Source organism: Petaurus breviceps, unplaced genomic scaffold (genome assembly GCF_028583685.1).
Source record: "Petaurus breviceps papuanus isolate PSGF00001 unplaced genomic scaffold, PetGlider_PUasm1.0 185, whole genome shotgun sequence".
Lineage (NCBI taxonomy): Eukaryota > Metazoa > Chordata > Mammalia > Diprotodontia > Petauridae > Petaurus > Petaurus breviceps.
This window is the reverse complement of record NW_027185797.1, coordinates 17,520,430-17,547,832: the sequence shown is the minus strand read 5'-3', so window position 1 is coordinate 17,547,832 and position 27,403 is coordinate 17,520,430. Positions and strand designations below refer to the sequence as shown.

The window sequence follows — 27,403 nt, the reverse complement described above, 5'->3', positions numbered from 1 at the left end:
CTTGAAAAGGAAACTCAGTGACTTAATTTGTACACAGGTATCTAGCCTCTCTGTAAAGATAGATATGAAATAATTAGAGTAGAGTTTAATTATGTAGTAATGTCACTTTACATCTCTGGCATGCTTTAAGAAATATATGCATAAATCTATATAACAGATATATAGATCCATGTGTCACACCCACCCACCAGATGTTTTCCTTGTTCTTTTTGCTCTAGTTGCAGCCATTTCCGTAATCCTACCTTTGTGTTCAGAAACAATATTAAAAATGAACTCAAAGGACCTTGATATTCTAGCATTCTTCTTTTGTTCTTTGCATCCAGGTTCTGTTTCATCCTCAGCCTTGGAGCCTTTGATGTGTTAATTCTGAGCCTTGATTTTTTTTAGCCAAGTTGTAGGCCTTGACCAGCTTTCTTTGTAAACCATTCCCAGGGACCCAGTGTCTGCCCTCAGAGCACTCTTGGGTACTGAGCCACCTAGAGTCAACCGAAGCGAGCAATACTCTGAATTTTTCAGGATCCAAGCAACCAGCAACCTCAAATAACTGAAATTTTTCTTCTATCTACTTTCATAGCAAAAAGCAACATCATATGAACATCTGCTATCAGGGATTAATTTTTTAAAAAAATTTATTGATATCTTCTATTTTTATATCACCTTTATTTCCTAATGTGTTCCTCCTCCCATAAGTCAGAGAATGATCACTTAAAATTAAGGGTGAAAAAAGAAGGGGGAAAATGCCAATGAGACTAATGATGAATGGATTTTTTAAAAAAGTCATGTTCTGGGGGTATGTCATAGGGATCATTACTGGTTCAGCCTAATCCCTGGGAACTGGGAACTGGAGACAGAAAACCTGGGTTCAAATCTTTTCTCAGATGCTTATTGCCCATGTAACCTTGAAGAAATCACATGGTTTCTGTAGGTGTTAATATCCCCTTCTATAAAATTAGGGAGCTGGACTAGATGGCCTTCTAGTTCTAGATCTATGACCTTCTGTGTGTGAAGTAGTCATGTCATCCTTTGTCAAGAAAGGTTGATGGAGGAGTTGAAGGTAGAGAGGAAGAAGAATGTTGAGAAGACATTGGTTCTTTGACTAAATAAGAATGGTCAAATTTGAACATAACATGGAGTCCAAAAAAATAAATCCATGGAAAGGCAAACAATGTATTGGAATGTGGCATATGTCTTAATTTTTAAGTGAGCAATTTTTTCAGACTTCAGAAAAAAAGATCTTTGGAGAGAAAAACAATATGGAGAATTTTAGGCTGAGAGGAAAATTTCTCTGGAGACTTTATAGAAATTTTGGTAGGAAAATGTTTTTAGTTAAACAAATGTCATTACTGCAAATCTGTAAGGGTTATTTAAATTTTAATTTGTCAGGTTTCTTTCGTATGGTTTATATGGGGATATTTAGAAAAATGTTTTTTAAATCTTGTTATTTTAATGGATTTCAGGGTTGAGCATTGTTCATATAAGTTGAGTGTAGGTTGGCAAATATAACAGTTGAAAAATAAGGAAATGTGTAAGCTAATATAGAAATATAAAGTCAGTTTATTTAAAAACCTTTATTTTGAATAGGTGCTGTTTGACCATATGGGATGTCTGAAGAAGTATGAGACTGTACAAGATATTCTGAAGGAATTCTTTGATTTAAGGTTAAATTATTATAGTTTACGTAAGGAGTGGCTTGTGGGAATGTTGGGGGCAGAATCCACCAAGCTAAACAATCAAGCTCGCTTCATTCTAGAGAAGATACAAGGGAAAGTCACTATAGGTAAGATGAAACTTGAAAAAATTGGAACATTAGTTAAAGTGGAAGAAACTTTATTAATAGAAGACATTTTGATCAGTAGAATATAAACAAATACAAAATGAATCTCTTTTCTTGATCCTAATTTTATTTTTCCCTCACATAGAGAATAGGTCAAAGAGAGATTTGATTCAAATGTTAGTCCAGAGAGGTTATGAATCTGACCCAGTGAAAGCCTGGAAAGAAGCACAAGAAAAGGTAATCATTTGCAGAAAAAGACATTCAGAGAAGCTTTTAAAAACACCCCCTCAAGCAAACCAGTGGAAACCCCAGCTCCGATCCTAAGTATTGTTAATGTCACTTTAGTGCTGCTCAAGGTGCTGAATTGTGCTTTCTGGAGACTAAGTCTTCTGTTTATCCCCAGAACAGATACAGCACAGGGATTTGCAGTTCATACTCACCCCAATGCCCTTTGCCAGTGTGACTCAGCCATGGCCTGGAGCAATCACTCCGGGTGTGAGAAGGTAGCTCAGTCTCCTTGGCCTCTTTTCTGAGCCTGCCAATCAGGGTGTCAGTTGTGGTGGTGGTGGTTTGGTGAGGTGCATGTTTGTTGTCAGAGAATCGGACCGGTGGCATATACAGGCTTTTATGCTGTATTTGTGACATCACCATGATGGCAGCCAGCCACCACTCACTTGGTCTGGTTGTGGTTCACACTGGGAGCATAAGCTCATTAGGAGTAGCCAGATGTACATTGAGCCCCTATTGTGCTCACAGCCCTGAGCTTGGTTCTCTAAAGGATTTTCTCCAGGGATCTGAACTCTGGGAACTCAGATTGAAAGGCTACTACTGAGCTGTGTATTACAGGTCACAAAAACACGCAATATCCATTCAACAAATGGAGTATTGAAAGGTTGAACCATCACCCTGTAATGGTCTTTAAAAATGTTAGGAAAATATTATGATTGAGAACACAAATATGAACAAGTGAGGAGATATAAAATAACTAGTCTAAGAAAACTTTGGTAGATCAAATGTGTGTATACAAAACCAGTAATATAATTGTTCCATATTGTTGAAATATATCTATGGTTATGACAATTCTAATTGAATGGAAACTTAAATTTTCCTTATTCTTAAAAGTTCTCAATCATAATGTCTTTATAACCTTCATCTAATCATACTATTTGTTTTTATCTACATTATTTGACTTTTTTTTTCCCAATGTGTAGTCAGTAGGGTTCCTTAGAGTAATCATATTTTAAATGAATTGTATAACAGTGGTTGAAAATACAGATTAATAGATTATAAAGGTTAGGAAAAGAGAGTGGCCAGAGTGGAGCAAATCCCGAGTGAATTATAGCCAAGCAATCTGTGTTCCTGTGTCTGTGCTCATTTTGATTTTTACCCTATGATTTTCTCAATCTTACTCTCATCTCTCTTTTTTCATGTTCTCTCTCTACCTTCTTCTCTTCCTCCATCCTTAAATTACACTGAGTTGTTGCATTACAATATCCATCCTTTTAATGGTTGGTTCAGACAAAATCAGGGAAATAATGTATTAGTAAAATACTGAATTCGATTTTTTTAGTGCAGAGGATAAAAGTGGCTCCATTCATGAGAATGTCCAGTTGACAGTGCAGCAAGCAGTACCTTTAATGGGCACAGTTTACTGCTGAATTTCATCTCAAATGCATGTAACCTGTGTGATTTGGGATAGTAGGAGAGACTGCTTTTTGTTTCTAATTTTAGTTTTTCCAAAAGGCATCCATCCATACTAACAAAAGTATTTTTTTAAAGTAACATTTAGGGAAGTGATTGAGAGGCTTCTATTTAAAAAACAAATAAATAAATATGGATCTTTAAAAATAGATTTCTAAAAGTCTCAGAATAAATTACATTGCTGGTGTCACTGGTGATTATTCTTTTACTTAAATATTCCACAAAATATGCTTTGTGAATCACCAGAATTCAGTCCAGAAAAAGTTTTAGTAACATATATTCAAATTTGATTTGATGGCACATTGTGAAATGAATTTTAATAGTGGCTTACAACCAAAATATAAATTCTTACTATGTTTTTTTCAATGTTTAGAACAACTCATGGAATTGCTGGATAATTAATGATTATCAATGATTATCAATGGATAATTCTCATTCATCAGTACAACAGCAGTGATAGATTAAGCCACATCATATTATTTATTTTTTCTTAGCACTTGATTAATATACTTATGTGATGAAATATCATATATTTATAATTAGATTACCCTTTTATATTTAAAATGACAACTTGTTAACTGTTCTTACACATACAATGACAATAGAAATTAGATCGAGCAATAAATTTTTAATAATTTTGTTACACATAGAAAAATTATTTGCTATCTGAAAAGTAATATTCAACATGCTTCATTTAGGACTTTTTTTTGAAGCAATCTTATATAAAAATAATTTTATAAATAAAATTTTAACATAACTGCTAATTCTTATTCTGCTAACTCATTAATCTGATTCTTAATCCCTTACTAAACTATTAATGAACTTTCTCTTGTCTCTAAATTATCAGATGATTAATAAGATTTCTAAATTAGGTAGAAAATGTACCTCAGTATAGTTTTATTGAAAAAGTATTTTTCATTTTATAATGCACTCGGCAAAATTTTTAAATTTTAAATTACACATTCAATTCCTAATACAAAAATCTGACAACTTTCAGAGGGGTTCATTGTTAATTGGTCTACATTGAAGCTCAACTGTCAGTCATTAGATTATTTTTCTTTATGGCTTAATAATTTGACTAATTTTATATCAATTTCCTGAATAAATTGTGATATGAACATATTATTCTTCTTAAGATTGAATATCTTTGCAAACAAAGTTTAGCTTTTTATTAGGAAACAGTTTTAAAATAATCCAAAATATACTTCTAGCTACTATTCTTCCCCTACCTTCTCAGGCCCCAAGGGAGAATACTGTCATTATAATGATTATTTAGTACTTTAAATATGTGCTACTAATGTACAGGAGACTATGGAAGGTTTAATTGCTTTTTTTTTTCCCTTTCCAGGCAGCAGAAGAGGAAGAATCACAAAACCAGCGTGACGATAGTTCCTCTGATTCAGGCACTACCTCAGGCCCTGATTTTAACTACATCTTAAATATGTCTTTGTGGTGTCTTACTAAAGAAAAAGTTGAAGAACTGATTAAGCAGAGAGATAATAAAGTATGAATTTTATGTAGTAAATATTTTCAAACTATCTCAATATTATCAGTATTCCTGTTTTCTATAAATATAGCATTTCACATTGTGTTTTATTATGATTTTAAAAAGCCATACTAAACTTTTTTGTTACCTGTTATATTTTTATTATTTAGGGGAGAGAACTCAACGACCTTAAAAGAAAATCTCCTTCAGATCTCTGGAAAGAAGATTTAGCAGCTTTTGTTGAAGAACTTGATGTATGTCTTAATCTATATGGAAATTGATTTTGAGAATGAATATTTATAGAACAAGGATCAAACTTAATTTTGTACTAGATCATGTGGGAGGTGTCTTTTAGTGCTGTCTATGTGTAGAGTTTGTTTGTTTTTTGTCTTTTTTGGAGGGGGGAAGGCAGGGCAATTGGGATTAAGTCACTTGCCCAAGGTCACACAGCTAGTAAGTGTTAAGTGTCTGAGGCTGGATTTGAACTCAGGTCCTCCTGACTCCAGGGCCAGTGCTCAATTCTCTGTGCTACTAGCTGCCCTGAGTTTGTTTTTTTTTTTTTTTAAAGAAGTTTAATGTGATTATTAAGAGGTGCTAAAATTAAGCTTAAAGAAACTTGAACAGTATACTTACATATATAAAATATATATTTACATGCATATATATATTATATATAAATAAATAAATATATATTTCCATTCTGATGAATATTCAAACCATATAAGTTGAATTGGTATTAATTACTCTCTTCTAATGTCTTTCTTAAATATGTAATTTAGAATGAAAATAATCCAAATTTCTAAATGAACCTAACTGTAATCTTTGGTCAGGAAGGAAGAATCTTTTACTTCTAATTGAAAGAGTCAATAGTAAATCAGCAAGGGCTTTATTTAGCACTGTCTATATATCAGGTACTACGTTAGTGCTGGAGATACAAATATAACAGTGAGAGACAATCTCTGCCTTCTAGAAGCTTACATTCTACCATACAATTTCAGTTAAATTTCTTACTTAATTTCATGTGAACTCCAGATAAAAAAGTAGAAGTTGTTCTTTTGTCTGTTGGTGGTGTCCAACTCTTTATGACCCCATTTAGGGTTTTATTGGTAAAGATACTAGAGTGATTTGCCATTTCCTTCTCCAACAAGAAGAGCTTAAATTCTACCATATAAATTCTATTAAATTTCTTACATAATTTCATGTAAACGCTAGATAAAAAGAGGAAGTAAAGCTTTCCCCTAAAATATTAGGTGGTGATAATTTCTCAAAGGTCTGTTTTATAAAAGTCTCAACAGGTTAAAGTTTAGAACAAGAGATAAACTTTTGAAGAATTTTTGAAAAATAGTGAATCCCTTAAAGCTTTAACTCATTAAAATTATAGCTAATCAGAATGGTATGATATAATCCGACTTCTAACAAAGAGCCAGAAATAAAACTTTTATTTTTTTAAACATTGCATACACTCAAACATATATTTGATGTATGCATTTTTAGATATATTTTATCTAAATCTTGTCACTGTATTTTTGGATCATCAGACTTCTTAGATTGGGAAACAGCCATAAATGAAATTTAAATAAATTGAACTATAATTTCCCATTGATTACAGTTGTTATCTTAGGGGTTCCTTTCCTTTGAAAATATGCATTTTACAACATTGCAAAGAATGAAACAATCCTTTGAAAATACAGAGAAAATTAAAAAAAATAATGATCATAATAATCTAGTCTTTCTTTAAATTTGACCTGTTCCTATGAATATGGTGAGATAAAGACTTTGAATGTTTCAGCAATTTTAATTTATTTTTTGACTTTGCCCTGTAGAAGTCCCAGGGAAAATTCCTTTGTTTTCCTTTGAGTTCAGAGTAATCTCTTGTCTTTCAAACCATTTTTTTCCCCAAAGATTTGATCGTTTTAGTATTTGTAAATCTGGAAAGGTGTTTTTTGTATTGAGTGAAGGAATGTTACATTATTTCATTGAGTTTATTGATTTGTAAACAAAAGTAGATCTCATGTGGGCCATTCTGTAAAACATTTTAAAGCACCTCTTTTCCCTTATATTTGGGAAAAAGAATCTGTTGGGCATCTAAAAGGGCTCCTTTTCCCAAGATTTTAAAATAATCTCTTTTAAAGGATTTTCATTGTAAAAGGAGGGCACTTTTGGTAATGTTAATAACAGTGCTAAGAATAATCATTTCCTCATCCAGAGCATTGCTAGATTAATAACTTTTCATTTTTTCATAATTTTTCTAACCACCTTATTGCTGAAACAAGATATGAATCATTCTATTTATGAAGTGTTTTGTTTTAAATATTTTCTTCTTTTTCTTATATCTAAACAAATAGATATAACTTGACTTACTGTGATTAAGATCATACTCATTGATTACTTGCTATGACTATGGTAAATCCAGTTAATATTCTTCTGACAAATGTAGGGATCCAAAATATCTTAAAACCATAAAGTTAAGTAATTTTAAGGATCTCAGAGGTCATCTCACCCAGGCTTCTCATTTAAAAGACAGGAAGAATAAGGCCCAGAGCAGGTGTGACCTAATGTCACAGAGTGGCAGAGAGGGATTGAGAATCCAGGTTGTCTGATCTCTTGACCAGTGTTCTTTTCAATATCTTATGCAGGTCAAAATTTAGTGTCTTCTATAATGGAATCCTTCTAAGTTTTTTTTAATCTTACTATAGTTACAGTCTTTTTTCTCTACAAAGCAGTTTTTCTGTTTTGTCACTACCTTGTGGTTACTTCTTAGAAAGTGGAAGCCCAAGAACGAGAGGATGCTTTGGCTGGAATGACTGGCAAAGCAATAAAAGGCAAAGTTGGCAAACCCAAGATAAAGAAGCTTCAGTTGGAAGAGACCATGCCCTCGCCCCATGGTAGAAGGATCATTCCACAGATCACCTCTGCCATGAAGGCTGATGCAAGCAAAAAGTTGCTAAAGAAAAAGAAGGTGCGTAGAAATGTACACCTCTTACTTTAATTCATTCATTCTGGTAGAGGTCATTGGAGTTGTGTTACTAAAATGTAAAGAATAATTAAACCATTATACGGTGGTTACATTATTCAACTTTGTTTTTCACTCTGTCCTTAAATTTTTGTTCCTTAAACTAGTTGATAATGCTGAGCGAGATAGAGGGAATCCTTTCTTATGCGGTTTAAGAATAGTTAAAGGCCATATGCAGGTGAAAACAATTGAATTCAGATTTTTAAAAAGGGAAAAATATCAAACATAATTATGTCAAGAATTTTCAATATAAGACTATAATCAATAAATAATATTAATTATATCAACTGATCCAAAAATGTCATCAACATGGGTATCTATCTCTTGGGCACCATGTTTCCCTATAACTTTTATAGAGGATCTACTTTGGAGACCTTCCTCCAAACTATTTAACATTCTTTGGTTACTAGAGTAGCAATTAGGCTGTCCACCTGTTGTCCCTTTCTCTTGATGCATAACTAACTACCTATCTTCTCTGTTCATGTATTTCCCGGATGATAACCCTTATGCAACCATAGCATATTTAGAATTTTGCTTTGGAATCTTAAAGGAGATAATTAATTTGCACAGTTACCACCCTGAAATGCCTTTTGTGCTGAAAAAGCCAAATACCTTATTTTTACTTGAGAGGGGACACTTGTTATATCCAGAGATCTGTGAATTGTACCAGCAAACAGTTTCACTTGCCTCAGTGTCAGGTGAAATTAAGCTACAGATTCTTTTGCTTGTCGTCTCCACTTGTCCGTTGTGGTCTCAGGATACTTTCCTATCAACTGGTAGCTCTTACAAAGGAAGCATCAGATATGAACACATTCTAAAGCAGGTAGTAATAGCAGTATCTTCTTGTATATCTTTTTATCTTCAATTCTCTTTCTCAAATTTAGGGTGATCTTGATCCTACAGCAGTAAAAGTGGAGTTTGATGAGGAATTAGGTGGAGCGCCAGCAGAAGGTGCAGGAGAAGATTCATTGACAATATCTGCTCTTGCACCTAAAGGACCCAAACCCAAAAGGGAGAAAAAGGAGCCTGGTGAGCTGTTTGGTATAAAAATGATTAAAGCTGTTTCAGTCAATAAGTATTTATTAAATGCTTAGTATATCCTAATAAGGCATAATGCTAAGTGTTACAAGTAAAAGAAAGGCAAAACACAGTCCCTGCTCCCAAGGAATTTAGTCTAGTTAAAGAGGACAACATATAAATGCCGATGTACAAACAAGCTACAGGTGGGATAACTTGGAGATAAGCAACAGAGGGAAAGTAGTAGAACTAAAGGAGATAGGGGAAGACTTCTTGTAGAAAGTAGATTTTTAGCTGGGACTTGAAGAGAACCAGGGCGTTCTGCAGACATGGGAGACAGCTAGAGAAACCGCCTAGAGTTTGGAAGATGGTGTGTCTAGTGAAGAGGCCAGTGTCACTTGATTGTAGAGTAAATGATAGGGGAATAAGCTCTAATAAGACTGCAAAGGTGAGGTGGGAAAGGTGATGAAGGACTTTGAATGCCCAATAGAAGATTTTCTGTTTGATTGTGGAGACTATATGGGCCCACTGGAGTTCATTAAGTAAGGTCAGACCTGAACTTTAGGAAGGTCATTGTGCCAATTAAGTGGAGGATGGTCTGGAGCAGGGAGGTGATGAGGGCCTATATCAGGTGGTGGCAGCAACAAAGAAGACAAGGGGACATCTGTGCAAGGGGTATGATGAAGGTAAAATCAACAGGCTGTTGGAATTGATGGCATCTAGGTTTTGAACCTGTGTGGCTGAGAGGATGGTGGTACCCTTAACAATTATAGGGAAATAAGGAAGAATGGACAGTTTTGAGAGAAAGATAATGAGTTCAGTTTTGGGCATGTTAACTTTTAGATGTCTACTAGAAATCCAGTTTGAAATATCCATTGGACAGTTGGAGATATGAGTTTGGAGGTCAGCAGAGAGGTTAGGTAGATGTGAGAATCATTAGCATAGAGATGGTCATTAAGTCCATGGCTGCAGGTGTAATCACCAAGTGACATAGTGCAGAGAGAGAAAGGATGAAGGCCTAGGACAGAGCTTCAAAGGTTACCTTTAATTAGAGGACGTGGCCTAGAAGATCTAGCAAGAGACTGAAAAGGAACGGTTAGGTGGGAGGAGAACCAGGAGAGGGGACCCTGAAACCCTAGAGAGAGAGAGAGAGGAGAGTGAGCAGCAGGGTCAGAGGCAGCAGAGAGGTCAAGGAGGAGGTCTGAGAAAAGGCCATTGGATCTGGCAGCTAAGAGATCACTGGTAACTTTGGAGAGAGTGGTTCTGGTAGAACGATGAAGTTGGAACCAGATGGCTGAAAGGTAAGAAGAAAGGATGTAAAGGGGCGGCTAGGTGGTGCAGTGAATAGAGCACTGGCCCTGGAGTCAGGAGGACTTGAGTTCAAATCCAGCCTCAGACCTCAAATCTGGAAGAAACTCAACACAAAAAACTAGCCATGTAACCTTGGTCAAGTCACTTAACCCCAATTGCCCCCTCCAAAAAGCAGAAGAAAAAAAAGAAGAAAGTATGTAGACTGGCTTTTCAAGGAGTTTAGTCACAAAAGATAATAGCTAGTGGGGATGACAGTGAGAAGAAATAGTTATATTGGGTTGGATTGCTTTCAAACTGTTTTATTTTAAGAGTAGGATCCAGAGATCTGGGCCCTCCTTGGTGTGATAGTCTGTCCCACTGAAGCTGATTGAAATTCCCTCTAAACCTTGGTATAGACCTTTTTCTTGAGATACTGTAATTGAACAATCACTTGGTGACCAATCCTCAGGTGATGACCCTATTAAAACTTACTTGTGTTCTTCTCTGGAAAATAGGCAGTCTTTTGCTGGGTCCCATTACCAAAGCCTTCACAGCTTCCTAGTACCAGACAGAACTTGCTTTCTATTGATAACACCTTTGAGAACCTAGCTCCACCTCCATGCCATTAGAGAAAGGCTTCTGTGGAAGCCAGTTGGAATAAACCTCTCAGTTTTTATGAGTACCACACTAAAAAAATTATCGTTGGTAATATAACATGGCTAATAATATATATATGTTATTGATTTGCTTTTTACTATTAATAAATAAAGGATTGCTGGTTATTACAAGTTTGGAGTATTTAACTATTATATGTTAATTACTTGATTTTAGGTACCAGGGTGAGAAAAACACCTCTCTCTTCTAATAAATCCGGTGCAAAGAAAGTGAAGAAAAGAAACCCTTGGTCTGATGATGAATCCAAGTCAGAAAGTGACTTGGAAGAAACTGAACCTGTGATTATTCCAAGAGACTCTCTGCTTAGACGAGCCGCTGGTACTGCTAGATATTTTATGGTCACTATATTATATAGGAGAGACTTCTACTAAGTTGTTCGTATCCAAACAATGATTCTTAAGGGCTGTCTCTTTTCAACCAAAAGATACATTTTGCATGTATAAAAATACAGCTTAAATGGAGAAAATGAGTTGGAAATTTAAATGAATTTACTGTTGTTAGAGTAAGAGAGAAACTTATAGGAAAGGCAAATCATTACAGAATTAGTAATGAACGGACTAGAATTTCCAGTGGAAGGTGCTGCATCTTTGAGCATCCTTCATTTAAAAAAGAAATGCTTTCTGGCAGAGTTGGCTACAGAGTAGATTTCTGTGAAATGAGTCCTAGTTTTTTTTTAAATCATTATAAAATTGGAGCTGCTCCCCACAATACTGAATTAAAACATTTTAGGGAGGAAAGGGCTCATGTGGTAGCCAGTCTTGTGACTTACTCTTTTTTTTTTTTTAAAGCAATCAGGGTTAAGTAACTTGCTCAAGGTTAAGTAACTTGCTCAAGGTTACACGGCCAGGTGTTTCTGGGTGCGTTCTAAGTGTCTGAGCCCAGGATTCGATCTCCAGGTCTTCTCAACACTGGAGCCAGTGCTCTTACTCGCTGTGCTACCTGGCCGCCCCCATGACTTACTCTTTATAAAACATACTGGCAGAGCTAGGTCCCCTAAGACTTATTGTTCTCTTCTCAATATCTTCTTACACTGTATCACAGGAATTTCTGCTACAGTTAGTAAATCCTTGTACTCTTATGCTCATAGCTCATGGAACCTGGCTTTCCTCCAGCTTTGGATAAATTACTGTGACAAGCAGAACTGGGCTTCAGGGTATATGTCATTGTCTAACATAAAGGTAGCATGGTTTAGTGCGAATAACTCTCATTGAATCTAGAGTCAGAGAGTCTGGGTATAAATGAATTTAGGGAAGGACCTTAGCCTCTATAGGCGTTATGTCCTTCTCTGTGAAATGAGGTGTTTGTATTTGATAATTTCTTAAAGGCCCTTCCAGCTCTCTAAATCTATTCTAGCTTAAAAGTTCCTTAATTTCTTGCTGCAGATGTTTTCAACAAATCAGTTGGCTACTCTGTTGGTGCTATTTTTTATATTTGCATATTATTTTTTCAATTGTTTCAGTCATGTCCCACTCTTCACAACCCCATCTGGTGTTTTCTTGGCAAAGATACTGGAGTGGTTTTACCATTTCCCTCTCCAGCTTACTTTACAAATGAGGAAACTGAGGCAAACATGGTTAAGTTATTAACCCAGGGTCACACAGTAAGTGCCTGAGGTCAGATTTGGACTCAGGAAGGTGAGTCTTCTTGACCCCAGGCCCAGTGCTCTCTGCACTGTTGTTGCCACCAGCTATCCCCATATAGAGGCATAGAGATGTATATATAAAACACACACACATATTTTACTGTATTATATATGTATGTATTTTGTAATTGTCATATTGCTATTATTTAAAGAAAGGTAATTTTCCATAGTCTCTCTACACACACACATATGTAGATGTACTGTGTGTGTGTGTGTGTGTGTGTGTAGTTTAAGAGAGAAGGAAAGCAGTTCACCAAAACTAATGAAGACATGAGTCTAGCCCAATAGTGTATGTAGTATTCCATATCCATAGTCACCCACTTCTACAGAGAAGGTAAGGAGGTTCATTCTCATATTTCTTCCTTATGGTCAGACTTGGTTATTATCATTAGTTCACTTTCCATTTTGTTGCCACTACAGTGCTTTCTATTTACCTTGTTGTGCTATTGTTTAAAGAAAAGTAATTTTAGGGTGGCCAGGTAGCACAGCAAGTAAGAGCACCGGCCCGAGAGTCGGGATGACCTGGGATCGAATCCAGGCTCGGACACTTAGCACCCACCCAGAAACACTTTGCCCTGTAACCTTGAGCAAGTTACTTAACCCCAATTGCTTTAAAAAAAAAAAAAGAAAGAAAAAGTAATTTTGCATAAAATGAAGGATAGTTGTATTTCTTTGGTTTTTTTTTGTCTAGTGTGTCTGTTTTTGGTTGGAGATCACTACCATAGCTACTGCTCAAATCCCCAAATGATTGCAGTAAAGAAAATACTTGACTTTATAGTGTATTAGAGAAGCATCTTTAGAATTTTAGCTGCATTTAAGTGAAACTGCAAGTACTTATTAAGTACTTATTGTATGCCTAGCATTGATAGGAACTGAGGACATAAAGACAAATGAAAATATCTTGTAATCTCAACATATTTTGAACTGAAATCTTGACTTTTCTACATAACAAAAGGAAAATGGAGAATTGGTTTGCTAAATAACTAAAATTTTTTACTCTTGTAAAAAATAGCAAAACTTACTACTTGCATAATCTGTCTTTTTTCCCTAAAATTTGCACATTTTCCCCCAGGTCCATTAAATTCTGGTATTGATAATGCCCTAATTTACATTTCCCACAATTTTCAGGCCTTTCTCAGAAATATTCAGTAAATATCCCCATTATTTAATGGACACTTGATAGATGCTGTGCATGTAGTAAAAAGGACAATTATGTCCAGACAGTGACTCTGGCCATAACTCTGCCGTTCTGCCCCATTTTAGGCCTTTGGACACACCACTCCCTTTCTAGACCCTTAGCTACAAATGTTGGTTTAAGTCATCTTCAAGGTTTTTTTTCTCAGCTCTGACATTTTTAGAGCATTTCTGTTCAGTCCCCAGGAAAGTATGAAAGGGGTTTTACAGTGTGAAAATACTTAGATTTACATTTAATTATCCACTGGAATGGCCTCACATTTGTACTTCGTTTTGAATATACCTAGACACAGCCTAAAAGCATGAAGGGTTTTTTAAAATATCAAAGCACTTTGTATGTATATTAAGCTTATTTATGTTAATAAGTCTGAATGCTGACATCCTAATAATTGTGTGTATGTGTGTGTTTTTCTGTAGCGGAAAGGCCTAAATATACTTTTGATTTTTCGGAAGAGGAAGATGATGCTGATGAAGATGACAATAATGATTTAGAGGAATTGAAAGTAAAGTCATCTCCTGTGACAAATGACAGAGATGATGAGTTCATTCCCTCAGATGGCTTGGATAAGGATGACTATGCCTTTTCTCCAGTCAAATCAAAAGTAACTCCAGAGTAAGTAAACAGTTGTTTATTTATCTGGGAGGGCTTTTTGGTAGTTGTTTTTTCATGGACTTTAAAATGCTATTTTTCAAACATTTTTCTTCTCTCTTTAAACTATCAGTCTAGAGAAGGGAGGAGTCTTCTCATGAAGTGAACAAAGTAGATGTTATTAAGTGACAAATGCACTTTTACAGTTGAAACTGTGATTGAGGGAAGCACGGAAACTGGGGAATTTGGAGGCCTTTTTTTTTCCTTCAGAGCTTTAGCCTTAATTTAAGGAATTTAGTCTTGCTTTATATCCCCTATCACTGCAAGACTAAATTCGTTGTAGGTTTTTTTTTTTTTTTTTTTTAATACAGCTGATAGTGGCCAAATCCCTAGAATACTATTTATTGGCTGTTATCTGAGCTAGACTGAGGCACCTGTTCTGAGAAATGGGGTCCCCTGGTTATCCCTGCATCCTGTCCTCTAATGCACTGAGGCAAAGACAAGAAGTTTTCTGGGAGAGAGAGAGGGGTGTGTGTGTGTGTGTGTGTGTGTGTGTGTGTGTGTGTGTGTGTAAATCAAGATGAGAATTTGAATTAAGCATCAGTGCTGTGGGTCATTCTAAATTTAAAAATGAGATTATTACAAAAAATCACATTTTGTTAATTTTTAAATTAAGTACCTCGTATGCCTTTGTTTTAACTTTCTTTCTGTTTTAAGATGAAATACTTAGGAAATGTGGGATAATGGCCATGGAGTTAGGAAATCTGAGTTCACGCCCCAGCTTTGATGCTTACCAACTGGGTGACCCCTGGAAGGTTTCCTAATCTTTTTGTGACTGTTTCCTCATCTGTATTTAGGGAGCAATAGCACTATTTATTATGTACTTCATGGTTTTACTGTTTGGAAAGAGCTTTTGCAAACCATAAGGCACTATGCAAATGTGAGCTGTTGTTATTATTTCTTTAATCAGTCTTTAAAAGAATGTGAAAGAAAAGTTTAATAAGTTAAGAGCTTGTTTTGTTGATTCAAAGAATAAAGTAACAGACATTCATTCTACTTGATAGAGGTAAAACTCCATATTTAAAACACAGTATCTTTATGTTTAATTTCTCTTTTTAATGTTAGAAAATCCTCACATGACAAGAAAACCCAGGACTTTGGGAACCTGTTCTCATTCCCTTCTTATTCACAGAAGTCAGAAGATGGTATGCTCATTTTTTCCTTATTTTTAGCCTTGTTGGGGATTTATAGTGGTGTAAGATTCACGTTTGTTCTTGGAGCAAAGTAAACCTTGGATAATTAAGAAATCTTTATTTGTCTTCAGAGGAGTATCATACACTTACACAAAAGTATGTGTGTGAACATATCTATGTCTGCATATGTGCGTATACAAATGTTTGTGTATAGTGAGGAAGTTCAGTTTGCTCCTTATGTGCAGATGCTTGCATCCACATGTGTTTACATATAGGTTTGTGGGTATATACATGCACACATGGTAAAATACACACGTGTACACACACGTATACTACGTGTGTATATGTGAAGGCACATTTGATCCTTACGTGCAGGTGCATTCATCCATATATACATAAGACACATGTTTGTGTATGCAAATATATACATGTATCTGTGCATATGCATACACACATGCTTATCCATGTACCTATAGATATATACATACAAGTTCTGGCTCTGACATTTACTAAAAGTGTAATCACTGACACATCACTTAACTTTTTGAGTTTGTTTACTTCTGTGTAAAATGAGGATGAGATTTACACCACCTAACTCACAGTGAAGTAGAGAGGAAAGAGCTTTGTCAACCTTCTAGAACTGTGAACATTTTTGTTATTATTGATAGTTATCTGATGTGCCTTTAGAAGTTATGGGGGATTATTATTTAAATTTGTACTTTGTACTACACTTGTTAAACCAGCCTGTACAGTGTGGTGATTGCATGAGGGGGATGCCACTGTGAAAGTTAAACTGTTCTGTCCTTAGGGCAACATTTTCATGGATAAGTAAATGCAGAATAAAAAAAAAAGTTAAGTGAGGGTGGTTGGGAAGGTGGCTGACCCTCATACCTAGGAGAATCAGTGATAGATTAGAAGCAGTGGGGTGGTGCACCTGACTTGGAGTCAGGAAGATCTGAATTCAAATTGAGCCTCAGACACTTATTAGCTGTGTGACCCTGGGCAAGTCATTTAGACTCTCCCAGCCTCAGTTTCCTCATCTGTAAAATGGGGATAAGAAGAGCACCTGTATCCCAGGGTTGCGAGGTCAAAGGACAGATTTGTAAAGTACTTTGCAGAGGTTAAAGCTCTACATACATATTGGCCGTTGTCCTCCTCCTCCTCATCAATAATGAAATCAGGAAAGGTCTCGTGGAGGAGGGTGCACTCAGAGCCAGGTCTGGAAGTGAGCTAGGGCTTCTAAGAGTGTAATATGAGGAGAGAGAACATTCCAGGCACAGGGACAGGCTGTGTCCATCGGCAGCTTCTGATGGGATGTCATGCACATACAAGGAGGAGCAAATGAGCTCTTGGCTAGAACCTGGATGGCATGAAGGGGAATAAAGGAGAGATTGACACTTTAAATACAAAGCAGAAGTTTGTATTTTATCCTAGAAGCAGGAGAAAGTTCCTGAAGCCTCCTGAGCAGGGCAGTGACACAGTCAGATCTGTACTTTAGGAATATCAATTTGGCAGCTATTCAGACAATACATTAGAAAGGGCAGAATCTTAGTACAAGGAGGCCAGTAAGAAGTCTCTTCCTTGGGACAGTAGAAAGAGTTTGGCTTTGGAATTAAGGACCTGCGTGACCTTGGGCAAGTCACTTCATGTTTCTTGACCCAATTTTCTCATCTGTAAAATGTGGAGGTTAGACTAGATGACCTCTAAGGTCCCTTTCCATTATTAATCTCTTCTATGGCTATCCCAATAGTTTCAGGAGGTAATGAAAGCTTGAATTAGAGTAGTCATGTGGTGTAAGAGGAGAGAAGGGTGAGACAGTGGGACAATGGGCAAGATTTGGCAATAGTTGCATATGGGGATGAGGAAGAGGAAAGAGTTGATAATCACTCCGAGGTTCTAAACTTGGGTCACTAGAAGAATAATGGTACCCTTAACAAAAGTAAGAAAATTAGAGAACGGGGTTTTGGGGGAAAGATAATTGTAGATAATTGAGAAGTATTCTTCCAGAAAGCTCCAATTTTATTAGGGTATAGTTTATTCAGTTAGCAGTCTATTAGTTTATAAAGGTGGTAAGTTTCTTGTATGTAATTATAGCTACCTGTTCAAGTTTTCCCAGGTATTCATTGTTTTTGCATCCTGCAGTGATATTGCATAGTTTCTATCATTTTCTTTTAGAATCCCCTATCGATCAAGTAAGTCCATTAACCTTAAGGATGACCTTTCAGTAATTTCTGGTAGCAGTGATCCTGTCTTTTAATGTTATCATAAACACCTTCATTTCTGTAAACAAATTCATGACTAAGCCATTTGTTGGGTGCTTCTTGGTTGCTGTGTTGTTGGTCAAGTTCATGTGGATGTTGTCCATGAAGGCACTTTGAATTCCACTCTTAGATTTTAGCTGTTTAACTCCATCCAGAGATGAACCAGTAGTAAGTCTAATGGGAGACATCCATGTCAGCCTTTGTTGCTGCTATGTGAATTGATATGTTTGTTCTAAAATATTTCTGTAAGTTTGTAACATTTTTTTGTTATATAATCTAGGAATGTCTTTCCTACTAATTGTTGTTTTTATTGTTATTAAGATGGGTTAACTTAACTGTGTGGCTAACTCTTCTTCCTCCTTGGTCAGTGGCTCTTGTAGACTTGAAATAAAATTGGGTATAACTCCTGTTATACACAGAAACATCTGGTTTTCTGAAAGAGTTCTCCTAAGCAAAGAGCTAAAAATCCAGCCCCCTTCAAGTGTGAAGGCAGCTTGTATTAGAAAGTTTATATTGTGGAGAAAGCTTATATTACTGATTTGGAGGAAGAGGATTTGAGTCTGAATCTTGATTCCACTGCTCAATAGTTGTATAACATTGGGTGAGAGTTAATTTCCTTGTCTGTAAAATGAGGATGTTGAAAGAGTTCATCTTCAAGGTTTCTTCCAGATCTGAATCCCATGATTCTAAATTCAGACAAGGTTCATATCCTCTTTCAAATTAAATTTTAAATTGGTTTAATCCCTCCAATAGTATGTCACCAAATTGTAATTTGATGAACGATTTCATACCCAGAGTATCAAAAGTTAAATTAATGTTTAGAGATGGTCTAAAAACTTTTTGACAGAAAACAAATTCTATCACCAGGTTTCTACTTAAAAGCTTGGTAGAGCTTGAGTTTGTACTCTTCTGATGGAGTCTTCAAGAACACAGGGTCACTTCTGTACCAGGATGAGGTATCAGAATAGAACTTTTAAATTTTAAAATAAAATGCTTAGGTACTATTTCAGCATTTGAGTTCTTAGTATTAATATTCCTGAAATAGCATAGGTTGGGCATATATTGAAATAACCATTGTATACAACTTTTACAGAATGTATTTTAACAAGGATTGTTCAGTGTTTAGCTTATATTAGCTTTATTGGATTTGCACTATAAATATCTTAAACTCACTGGAATTTTGTACTATCAAAATTAGAATAATGTACATATCTGAGATCAAGGATACAAATGTCACAGCCTAAAGTGGTATTTTGATTAAATCTCACATTCCCTTTTTACCATGGATGTTTTTATGTTGGTGTTCTCTTGATCTTAGAAATTAGGAACTTCTAATTCCATCTTGTCTCTAGGATTTCCACTGATACATTTGGTTGCCAGCTCATATTTTAGAAAGGAAAACGTTTTAAAGGTTAACAATGAGGGAGGTTGTTTGAGCTCATTTCCTAAAGAAGCTTTATTTGTTTACAGATGCAACAAAATTTGACAGTGGCGAAGAGGATTCTGCCTCTGTTTTTTCATCTTCATTTGCTCTAAAATCAACAGAAAAACCTCCAAGTAAAACAGTGGCTGCCAAAAAGGGTAAGTGTTTATATTTAAACTCTCTAGGCATTTGCTAAGTCATAAAGATGACTAATAGCAGAGGGGTTTGAACTCACTTAAAATCCTGTACACCAGAACCTCATGCTGACATGATGAGCTAGAGAGAAGGATTTGGTACAAGCAGGCTCTTTGAGTTCCAGTTCTTCTTTCCAGATAACCACTTGACTCTTCACCTCTATGTCCTGATGACAGTTTAGGCTCCCCCTGAGCTCTGAAGAGGCTCTGCCTTCTCCCTGGTTACTGAGGCACCAGGACCATCTCTGAGTCCTTATTCTCCTTTATCCAGTTGGTTCCAAAGTTCAGTCCAGACTGTCGTCAGTGTCTCTCAACAGCTTCCCATCCTTTCTCTTTCTCCTATTACTGTCAGCCTAGTTCAGCATCTTTCAGTCTTTCATCTTGTACTGTTATTCAGATTTTACTTACTGGTTTCTCTGATTCTATTTTCTCCTTATTTCAGTTTATTTTATAGACCCATGACCGAATAATCTTTCTACTGTGTAACTCTGCATTGTTCCCCTTCCTTGGCTTCCACTGCCAGCAGGGTCAAGTTCAGACTCCTTAGCCTGGCAGTCAGGCCTTTGGATTGTGTTGACTCCAACACGTCTCTGCAGCTTCATCTTTGATTCTTCTCCCTTCTGATTTCATGCAACATTCAATACATAAGTGATATGATAATAGATGATAACTAAGGCAAAACAAAAAACCAGCCCTGCCTTCAGGGAGCTTATATCACCCAAGGGGAATACAAGATAATTGGAGGACAAAGAGAGATCCTTAAGAACTAAAGGGAGACCCTAAAAGACTTTCTTTGCCTTAAAGGAAAGCAAAGATTCTCTCTGTGGATGGCATTCACTTTGTGCATGGGAGTCAACCTGTGTAAGGCCCACATGTGTGCAGTGGGATGTTGAATTTGGGGAACAGCCAGTAGGCCAGTTTGGCTGTCATGGATAGTGTGGGAAGGAGAGTAATGTGAAATCTATCTGGAAAGGTAATCTGAAGCCAGACCCCTGAGGGCTTTTACTGCTAGTCCCACGAGTTTGGATTGTGGGATTGTTTGATAGAGTCAGTGACATGGAGAGACCTGGGCTTTAGGAAAATTATTTTGGCAGCTTTGTGGAGGATGGATTGAAGAAGGGGGAAATTGGAAGTTGAGAAACCTGTCAGGAGGCTATTGCAGTTGTCTAGGCAAGAGATGACAAGTGCCTAAACCAGGGTTGTGTGCAGAGAAAGCCATAGATGAACTCCTTTCCGTTCTCTGAATTTGTCCTGCCCAATCTCTCTTTGGTTCTTTGGTATATGCCATCTCCCCACTTCTGGAAGGCACTTCTTTAGCATTTATCTTTTGAAATTCTTTGCATCTTCCCATTTCAGGCCCCAGCCCTTTTTAGAGTTCTTCCTTGATTTCTCTTAGCATGAAACAATCTAACCCTCAAATATTTTCAGAGTGCTTTGTGTCTTTCACAAACACTTGCTACCTTCTGATTTGTCTTATAGTTATATGTATACTCGGTTTCTCTCTGTTCCTAGATTGTAAGTACTTTAATTTTAAAGTCAAGGGTTATGCTTCATGAATCTTTAGGTTTTCAGAGCCTAGCCCACTACCTCACACCTAGCACATGTTTAAGAAATGTTTGTTGAAGTACACTGAACCCATTTCAGGAAGTTCTCCCAAAGAATCTCATTATCAAAGATCTCATTTATAATGGGGTCCCTTACAGTGAATTCCAAGTTCAGTTCTCCAAAGGGTAGGTACTTGAGTGTAAAATTAATTAAAACTATATTGTTAGTATCCTGCTAGTGATATTCTTATTCCAAATAAAACAGAATTCTGGACAAAGTCTCACATTCACATGGATTTTAGGAGAAAGAACTGAGACTCAATGTAAAGTTGACTCAAGAGAGAATGAAATTCTGAGGTGTAATCCCAAATAATCCTATCTTTGCAAACCATCATTTGAAATGTTTGATAAGCACAACTGGTTAGGCAGTGGTGTGAATGAGGTTGAAGGTTAAGCCTTTTGGGGCCATTTGGCTTCATTCTGTTCTGAGACCAGATTATTCTCTTAATCGTTTGGCTACTTTATTAGTAAATGTTTGCTTTTGGTCATAGAGAGAAATGAACATGATATAATGAAGGGTCACATGTTGTCATCTTCATGTGTTATAATAAGAACTCACTTATGGTTTGATATATGAAGAGGATAACAGATTATCATTAAATCTAATAATCAAGGCATGTTTTATTAAGTATCTTTGCTTAGTACTATATATGAGAATCTTAAAAAAAATGACAAGGTCCTGTCTTCCAGGATCTTTAAAATCCTAGACACTATTGTTACCTATAACATAGCTGTAAGTTAGATTCTTAGCTAGAATACAGGTAGTTCTTACCTTGTAAACTTCCAGTTTATAAATACCCCATCTCTATCAGTGTGATGTCACCACAAGAACCCCAACTATAAAAGTCACCTCTCAAATTCCCAGTGAAGAAACTCTTAGGTCAGTGGGCCCAGAAACACACTATGCAATTCAGCATTTGTGTGACCCTGGACAATCAACTCACCTAGCCTCTGTGGGTCTCAGTTTCTTCTCTGATAGGAGAGAACTGGATTAGATGACTCTTCATGGCCCTTCTATGATCCCAGATCCCCAGATCCCAGATCAATGAGCTGGTCCTAGAGCCCTCAGAGTACCCATCCCCACCATCTTGAACCTTCTGCGGAATCCCTGATATTCCCTTCTTTGCTCAGTAAAACTCTGGCAATGAGTTGGGGTTTGGGTTTGGGGAATGTGCCTCTAATCAATTAAATTCATCTTTAAGAAGGTGGCAAATAGAAGGAAATAGCTATTTTAGACTGGATTTTGACCAGTAAGGTGGAAGTGGTTTGGGGAAGTAAAAATGCTGGGAATTTGGGGAAGCAGTGATCTTTTGGATCATAAAAGATAGGAGGGAATTCTGGGCATAGTCTGAAAACTACCAAGGACTTTGGGGAAAAGACATTTCAAGAAATTCAGAGAAAAGATAGGATTTCATAGGATTCTCAAGAGGGAAATCCTGGTGATCCAATCCCAGATGACTTCATGCGTCAGGGATAGAAATGTGGCAAAGATCAGGAAAAGGGTATGATTTGCTTTTTTTTTTTCCTTTCAAATTAACAGCAGCAAAACCATGGAATTTTCCTCAGTATCCTAATAGAAGTCTTTTGGGGCACCTTTAGTTCCTATGTTGTGGGGACATCTGAATTACCCTTCTCACAAAATGATACTGCACTGACATACTGAGCTCTTCTGTCCTATATCATATATTTAGTCACTAATGTAGTTCAATTCAACGTTAATTAAACTCCTGCTATGTGCCTTTGCTAGTTTGTTGAGAAAAATACACTTAGACTGTACTTTTGCATATATCTTAATTCTAAAGTATGTTTTTCTTCAGGAGTAAAACATATACAATGCTATAAGTAATTTTTCAACTTTATCATATTATCAATAACATTTGTAAATGAATATTAAGAAATTGGCTAGAATTAAATTTTTATAGTAATAGTTATCTTCTTTATATTGCCAATGAGATTTTAAAAAAATCTAACATAATAGCACCTTTTAGACCAGGCCTGTACAACCTGCACTGCTTGCAGCATGCCAAAGGATTTCAGGTGGTCAGCAAAATGATTTCCTCTACATTTTTTGCAGGTAGCCTGAAATCCTTTGGCATGCCGCAAGCAGCACAGGTTGTACAGGCTTTAGACCAAAGCAAAATGTGCTTATGTACATCATTACTCTTCCATTTAAACCAAATCCTAAGCATTCTTGATTGAAAGATCTATTATCTGTCTTCCCTCCCTTCTCTTGATAAATCTGGGAATCTGGAGTTGAGACTGACTTTATATTCCATACAATATTTATTAAAAGTAAGACTATGTTAATGGACTTTACAGAGTTCTCAGCTGGATTTCCTTTCTCGTGTTCAAATGGAAGAGATGAAATATGTTTCAATTCAGGTTGAATTCATTTAAAAAGTTTTGAATAGTAATGAACTTGTTGCACTCTCACTCTGTATTTTAAGTTCCTTTTAAAGAAATGTTTCCCTCTCAAGTTAAATATTGTGAAAGTTAAAACTGAAGTTGCTTCATTATAATACTCATAAAATTAACCTTTAGAGTTTGTTCTGAGAATGATTAATATGTCAGGTGTTTTTAGAGATGATTTATTGCTTATGTTTTTCTAAGCTGTTTATAGCCCATTTCAAATAATAGCATACTTTTGAATTACTTCAGGGCAGAGTATACATATTTAATTTAAAAAGCATATTGTTAATGGAAAGTAGTTTGGCAGAAACTAGGCATAGACCAACGACTCACACCATATACCAAGATAAGGTCAAAATAGGTACATGATTTAGACATAAAGGGTAATATGATAAGAAATTAGGGGAGCATGGAAAATTTTACTTGTCAGATTTATGGATAAGAGAAGGATTTATGACCCAACAGGAGATAGAGAACCTTATGAGATATGACATATAATTGTGATTACATCAAATTAAGTTTTTGCACAAATAAAACCAATGTAGCCAAGATTAGAAGGAAAGAAGGAAACTGGGGTGAAATTTTTACATTTTACATCAAATTTACAAGAATACAATCATTCCCCTATTGATAAATGGTCAAAGGATATGAACAGGTAATTTTCAGAAGAATTCAAAGCTATCTATAGTAATATGAAAAAATTCTTCTTAAGTCACTATTGATTTGAGAAATGCAAATTAAAAGAATTCTGAGGCACTACCTCACACCTATCAGATAGGTTGATATAATAGAAAAGGAAACTGACAAATGTTGAAGGGACTGTGGAAAAATTGGGACACTAATGCATTGTTGGTGGAGTTGTGAATTGATCCAACCATTCTGGAAAGCAGTTTGGAACTATACCCAAAGGGCAATCAAACTGTTATTACTCTTTGATCTAGCAATACCGCTATTATGTCTGTATCCCAAAGATGTCAAAGAAAAGGAAAAGGACCTATACGTACATACTTACACACGCACACACACACACACACACACTCACTTTTGTTGTGGTATATGATTGAGATGGAATACTATTATGCCATGAGAAATGATGAGCAGGTAGGTTTCAGAAAAACCTGGGAAGACGTATATGAACTGATGCAAAGTGAAATGAGCAGAACCAGAACATCATACTTAGTAACAGCAATATTGTATGGTGATCAGCTGTGAAGGACTTAGCTATTCTCAGCACTGCAGTGATGCAAGAAAATTCTGAAGGACTTATGAGGAAAAATGCTATCCAGTTCCAAAGAAAGAACTGATGGGGTCTGAATGCAGATTGAAGAATGCTTTTTAAACTTTCTTTTTCTTTCTTTGGGGGGGGGGTGTGGATCTAAGTTTTCTTTTGCAACATGTATAATATGGAAATATGTTTTGCATTACTGTACATACACAATCTATCAAATTGCTTGCCTTCTCAAGGAAAGAGAAAATTTGGAAGTAAAAGTTTTTAAAAATGTTAAAAATTTTTTTACATGTAATTGAAGAAAAAAATAAGAGAGAAAAGGAAAAAAAAGCATATTGTCCTACTATGAGAAACTGCCTTTGAATTGACACTCGGTAAAGAGAGATTCTTTTATTATATAAATGGTATATTCAGGAAGTTTTCTATTTGATCTTTACATGTAAGTAGCATGTATTATACCAATAAAATCTTATTTCTTAATAAATTACTATACTAGATTAATAACCAACATAACTTAAATTGGTTAACAGCAAAGCTATCTTCAGACGCACCACCTAAGCCCAAGAGACTTCCCAAACAGAAGAAAATAGAAGCTACAAACTCTGACTCAGATTCAGAATTTGGCATTCCAAAGAAGACAACAGCACCAAAAGGTATGCATTATTTTCTCTTACCCTTTCCTATCTACAAATGATTTGTAAATTTAAAGGGAGGCAGGCAGCAGATCAATTTTTATGATATTTTACAATTTTTACAATTCTATTTATAGAATACCTATTTATAAAATTATAATTATGGCTGGAACTTTAAGAAATCATCTCTTCATCTGTTTTACAAATGAAACAGTGAGGGAACTGAGATCCACAAAGGTTAAGGGACTTGCCTGCTGTCACCAAGCTTACTGACTGCTGAACCACTAAAACCTTGACTGCACATTGACTCCGTTTTAAATTGTAACATTATATTTGTTTTATTAAATATTCACCAATTATATTTGAATTTGGTTTGGGCTCCACTCGAAAGTGTTGTGGGCCACATTGCATATGATGCCTCTCCAGGACCCTGCCTTCTGTGACCCCATACAAACAAGACAGAGGGAGTAGTGATGACAACACAGGGTGCGGCACCTGTTCTTGCACTGCGCTTCTTTTTCACCTTGATGGGGTTTGGCAGGCCCCGCCCTCCACTGCTGTCTATTTTATTAGATTGTCATGCAAATTTCATGCTCCCACAGTAATTATTCTAATCTTAAGCTTAGACCCACTAGAAAGAAATTACTAGATAGTTGTTTTGCAAGTAGTTGAGGTTATTTTCAGGTTTGGGGAAGAAAAAGGATGCCTGCCAAGTCCTGTTAATAAAAATCTCTTGTGTCTTGGTATTTGAACTAATGATTGCTTGAGATAAAATTAGCTAGGGATTGGAAATCTTTTAGTTAATGTGGACATATATTGTAATGGCATTTGCTTGTAAAGTATTTGACCTATATTTTTAGTGCTGCAGCTTTTTGAAAGCAAGCCAAACAGTTTCTCAATGGATGATTGTCAATATATATGCCAGCAGACTTTTATACCACAGGTCTGATTTATCAGCCTCTAAATGAGTTTATTGGAACATTTGCTCCCCTAGTTGTATAGTTAAGAGTTTCAAAAAAATCAGCAGCCTTCATTATTGACTTACTACTCACAAGACTTGATGTGAACTACAAGGCCAATTTTAAGAGGTTTCCTATGAATGTTTGTACTCTGTTGCATGATGAGCAATTCTTCATATAGACACAGCTTGGTTTTTAAAGGATTCTTCCCCCTATTCTCCCAAAATGAGGGAATGTATGTGTGTGTCTCTGTGTATGTGTATATGTGTATCTATCTTTCTATCTGGTAATTTAGAGATTCACAGCCCTGAGAAGATAGAAAGAATAGAGATCAAAGGGAATGAAACTGGAGCCATGGTAATTTAGTATACTGTGGCATATGGTATATCTATCATGAAGCATTTAAAGTTACATGTTAATTCAGTGATCTGGGGGTAGCTTTTCATAATGTCCCTTGGCAGCCCCAAGACTCTACAGAAACCTTTTAAAAAATCCAAATAAACTTTAGCATAGTTGTTACAATTTTCATAATTAAAGGTTAAATACTTTTGTACTAACAACAAAAAGGAGGAAGATTCGAATATTAGCGATTTTTACATTCTTATAATGACCATCACTTATGAAATCTTAAAAAATATAATTTTCCTTTTAAGGTAAAGGCCGAGGCGCAAAAAAACGGAAAGTATCTGGCTCTGAAAATGAAGGCGAATACAATCCTGGGAGGAAAACATCCAAGACAACACCTGGCAAGGTGACCTATGACTTTAGTATTGCCTGGTTTTGTTCAAGATTGTCATTGAGTGATTGACTTATTTAAGGCATTATGCTGCTCATTCCACTGAAGTCAAAGTGGTCCCCTTAGCATTTCAGACCTTAACCACGGCCTGTGGTTGGTCATAGGAGCTTGTCAGTGGACTGAGGAGAATTTCTTGTTCCTTAGAAACTTTTAGATGACTAAAAGTATTTCCATGAATTAAATACTTTGCTCATTTTGAATTTAGATTTCGGCTATGTTTAAGGTAAGTCATAGAAGTAATGTCCTCTTCCGTACTATCCCTGTTATAGTAGTGTATTCTTTGAAGTTAGGGAGTCAAACAGCTGAAGGGTATCTTGTTCAGT

At 36.0% G+C, this 27,403-nt stretch overlaps 1 protein-coding gene across 1 annotated transcript in view; it reads left to right on the top strand.

Moving 5' to 3' along the window:
• The window catches only part of TOP2B (DNA topoisomerase II beta), a 69,687-nt gene that overhangs the window by 38,497 nt on the left and 3,787 nt on the right, over positions 1-27,403 (top strand). The window contains exons 23-34 of the mRNA XM_069088503.1: positions 1,582-1,777; positions 1,920-2,011; positions 4,824-4,979; positions 5,132-5,215; positions 7,723-7,920; positions 8,859-9,003; positions 11,113-11,274; positions 14,210-14,405; positions 15,507-15,586; positions 19,306-19,416; positions 25,224-25,346; positions 26,938-27,035. Coding sequence (XP_068944604.1) covers positions 1,582-1,777; positions 1,920-2,011; positions 4,824-4,979; positions 5,132-5,215; positions 7,723-7,920; positions 8,859-9,003; positions 11,113-11,274; positions 14,210-14,405; positions 15,507-15,586; positions 19,306-19,416; positions 25,224-25,346; positions 26,938-27,035 — 1,641 coding nt within the window. The remainder of the gene's footprint in view (positions 1-1,581; positions 1,778-1,919; positions 2,012-4,823; positions 4,980-5,131; positions 5,216-7,722; positions 7,921-8,858; positions 9,004-11,112; positions 11,275-14,209; positions 14,406-15,506; positions 15,587-19,305; positions 19,417-25,223; positions 25,347-26,937; positions 27,036-27,403) is intronic.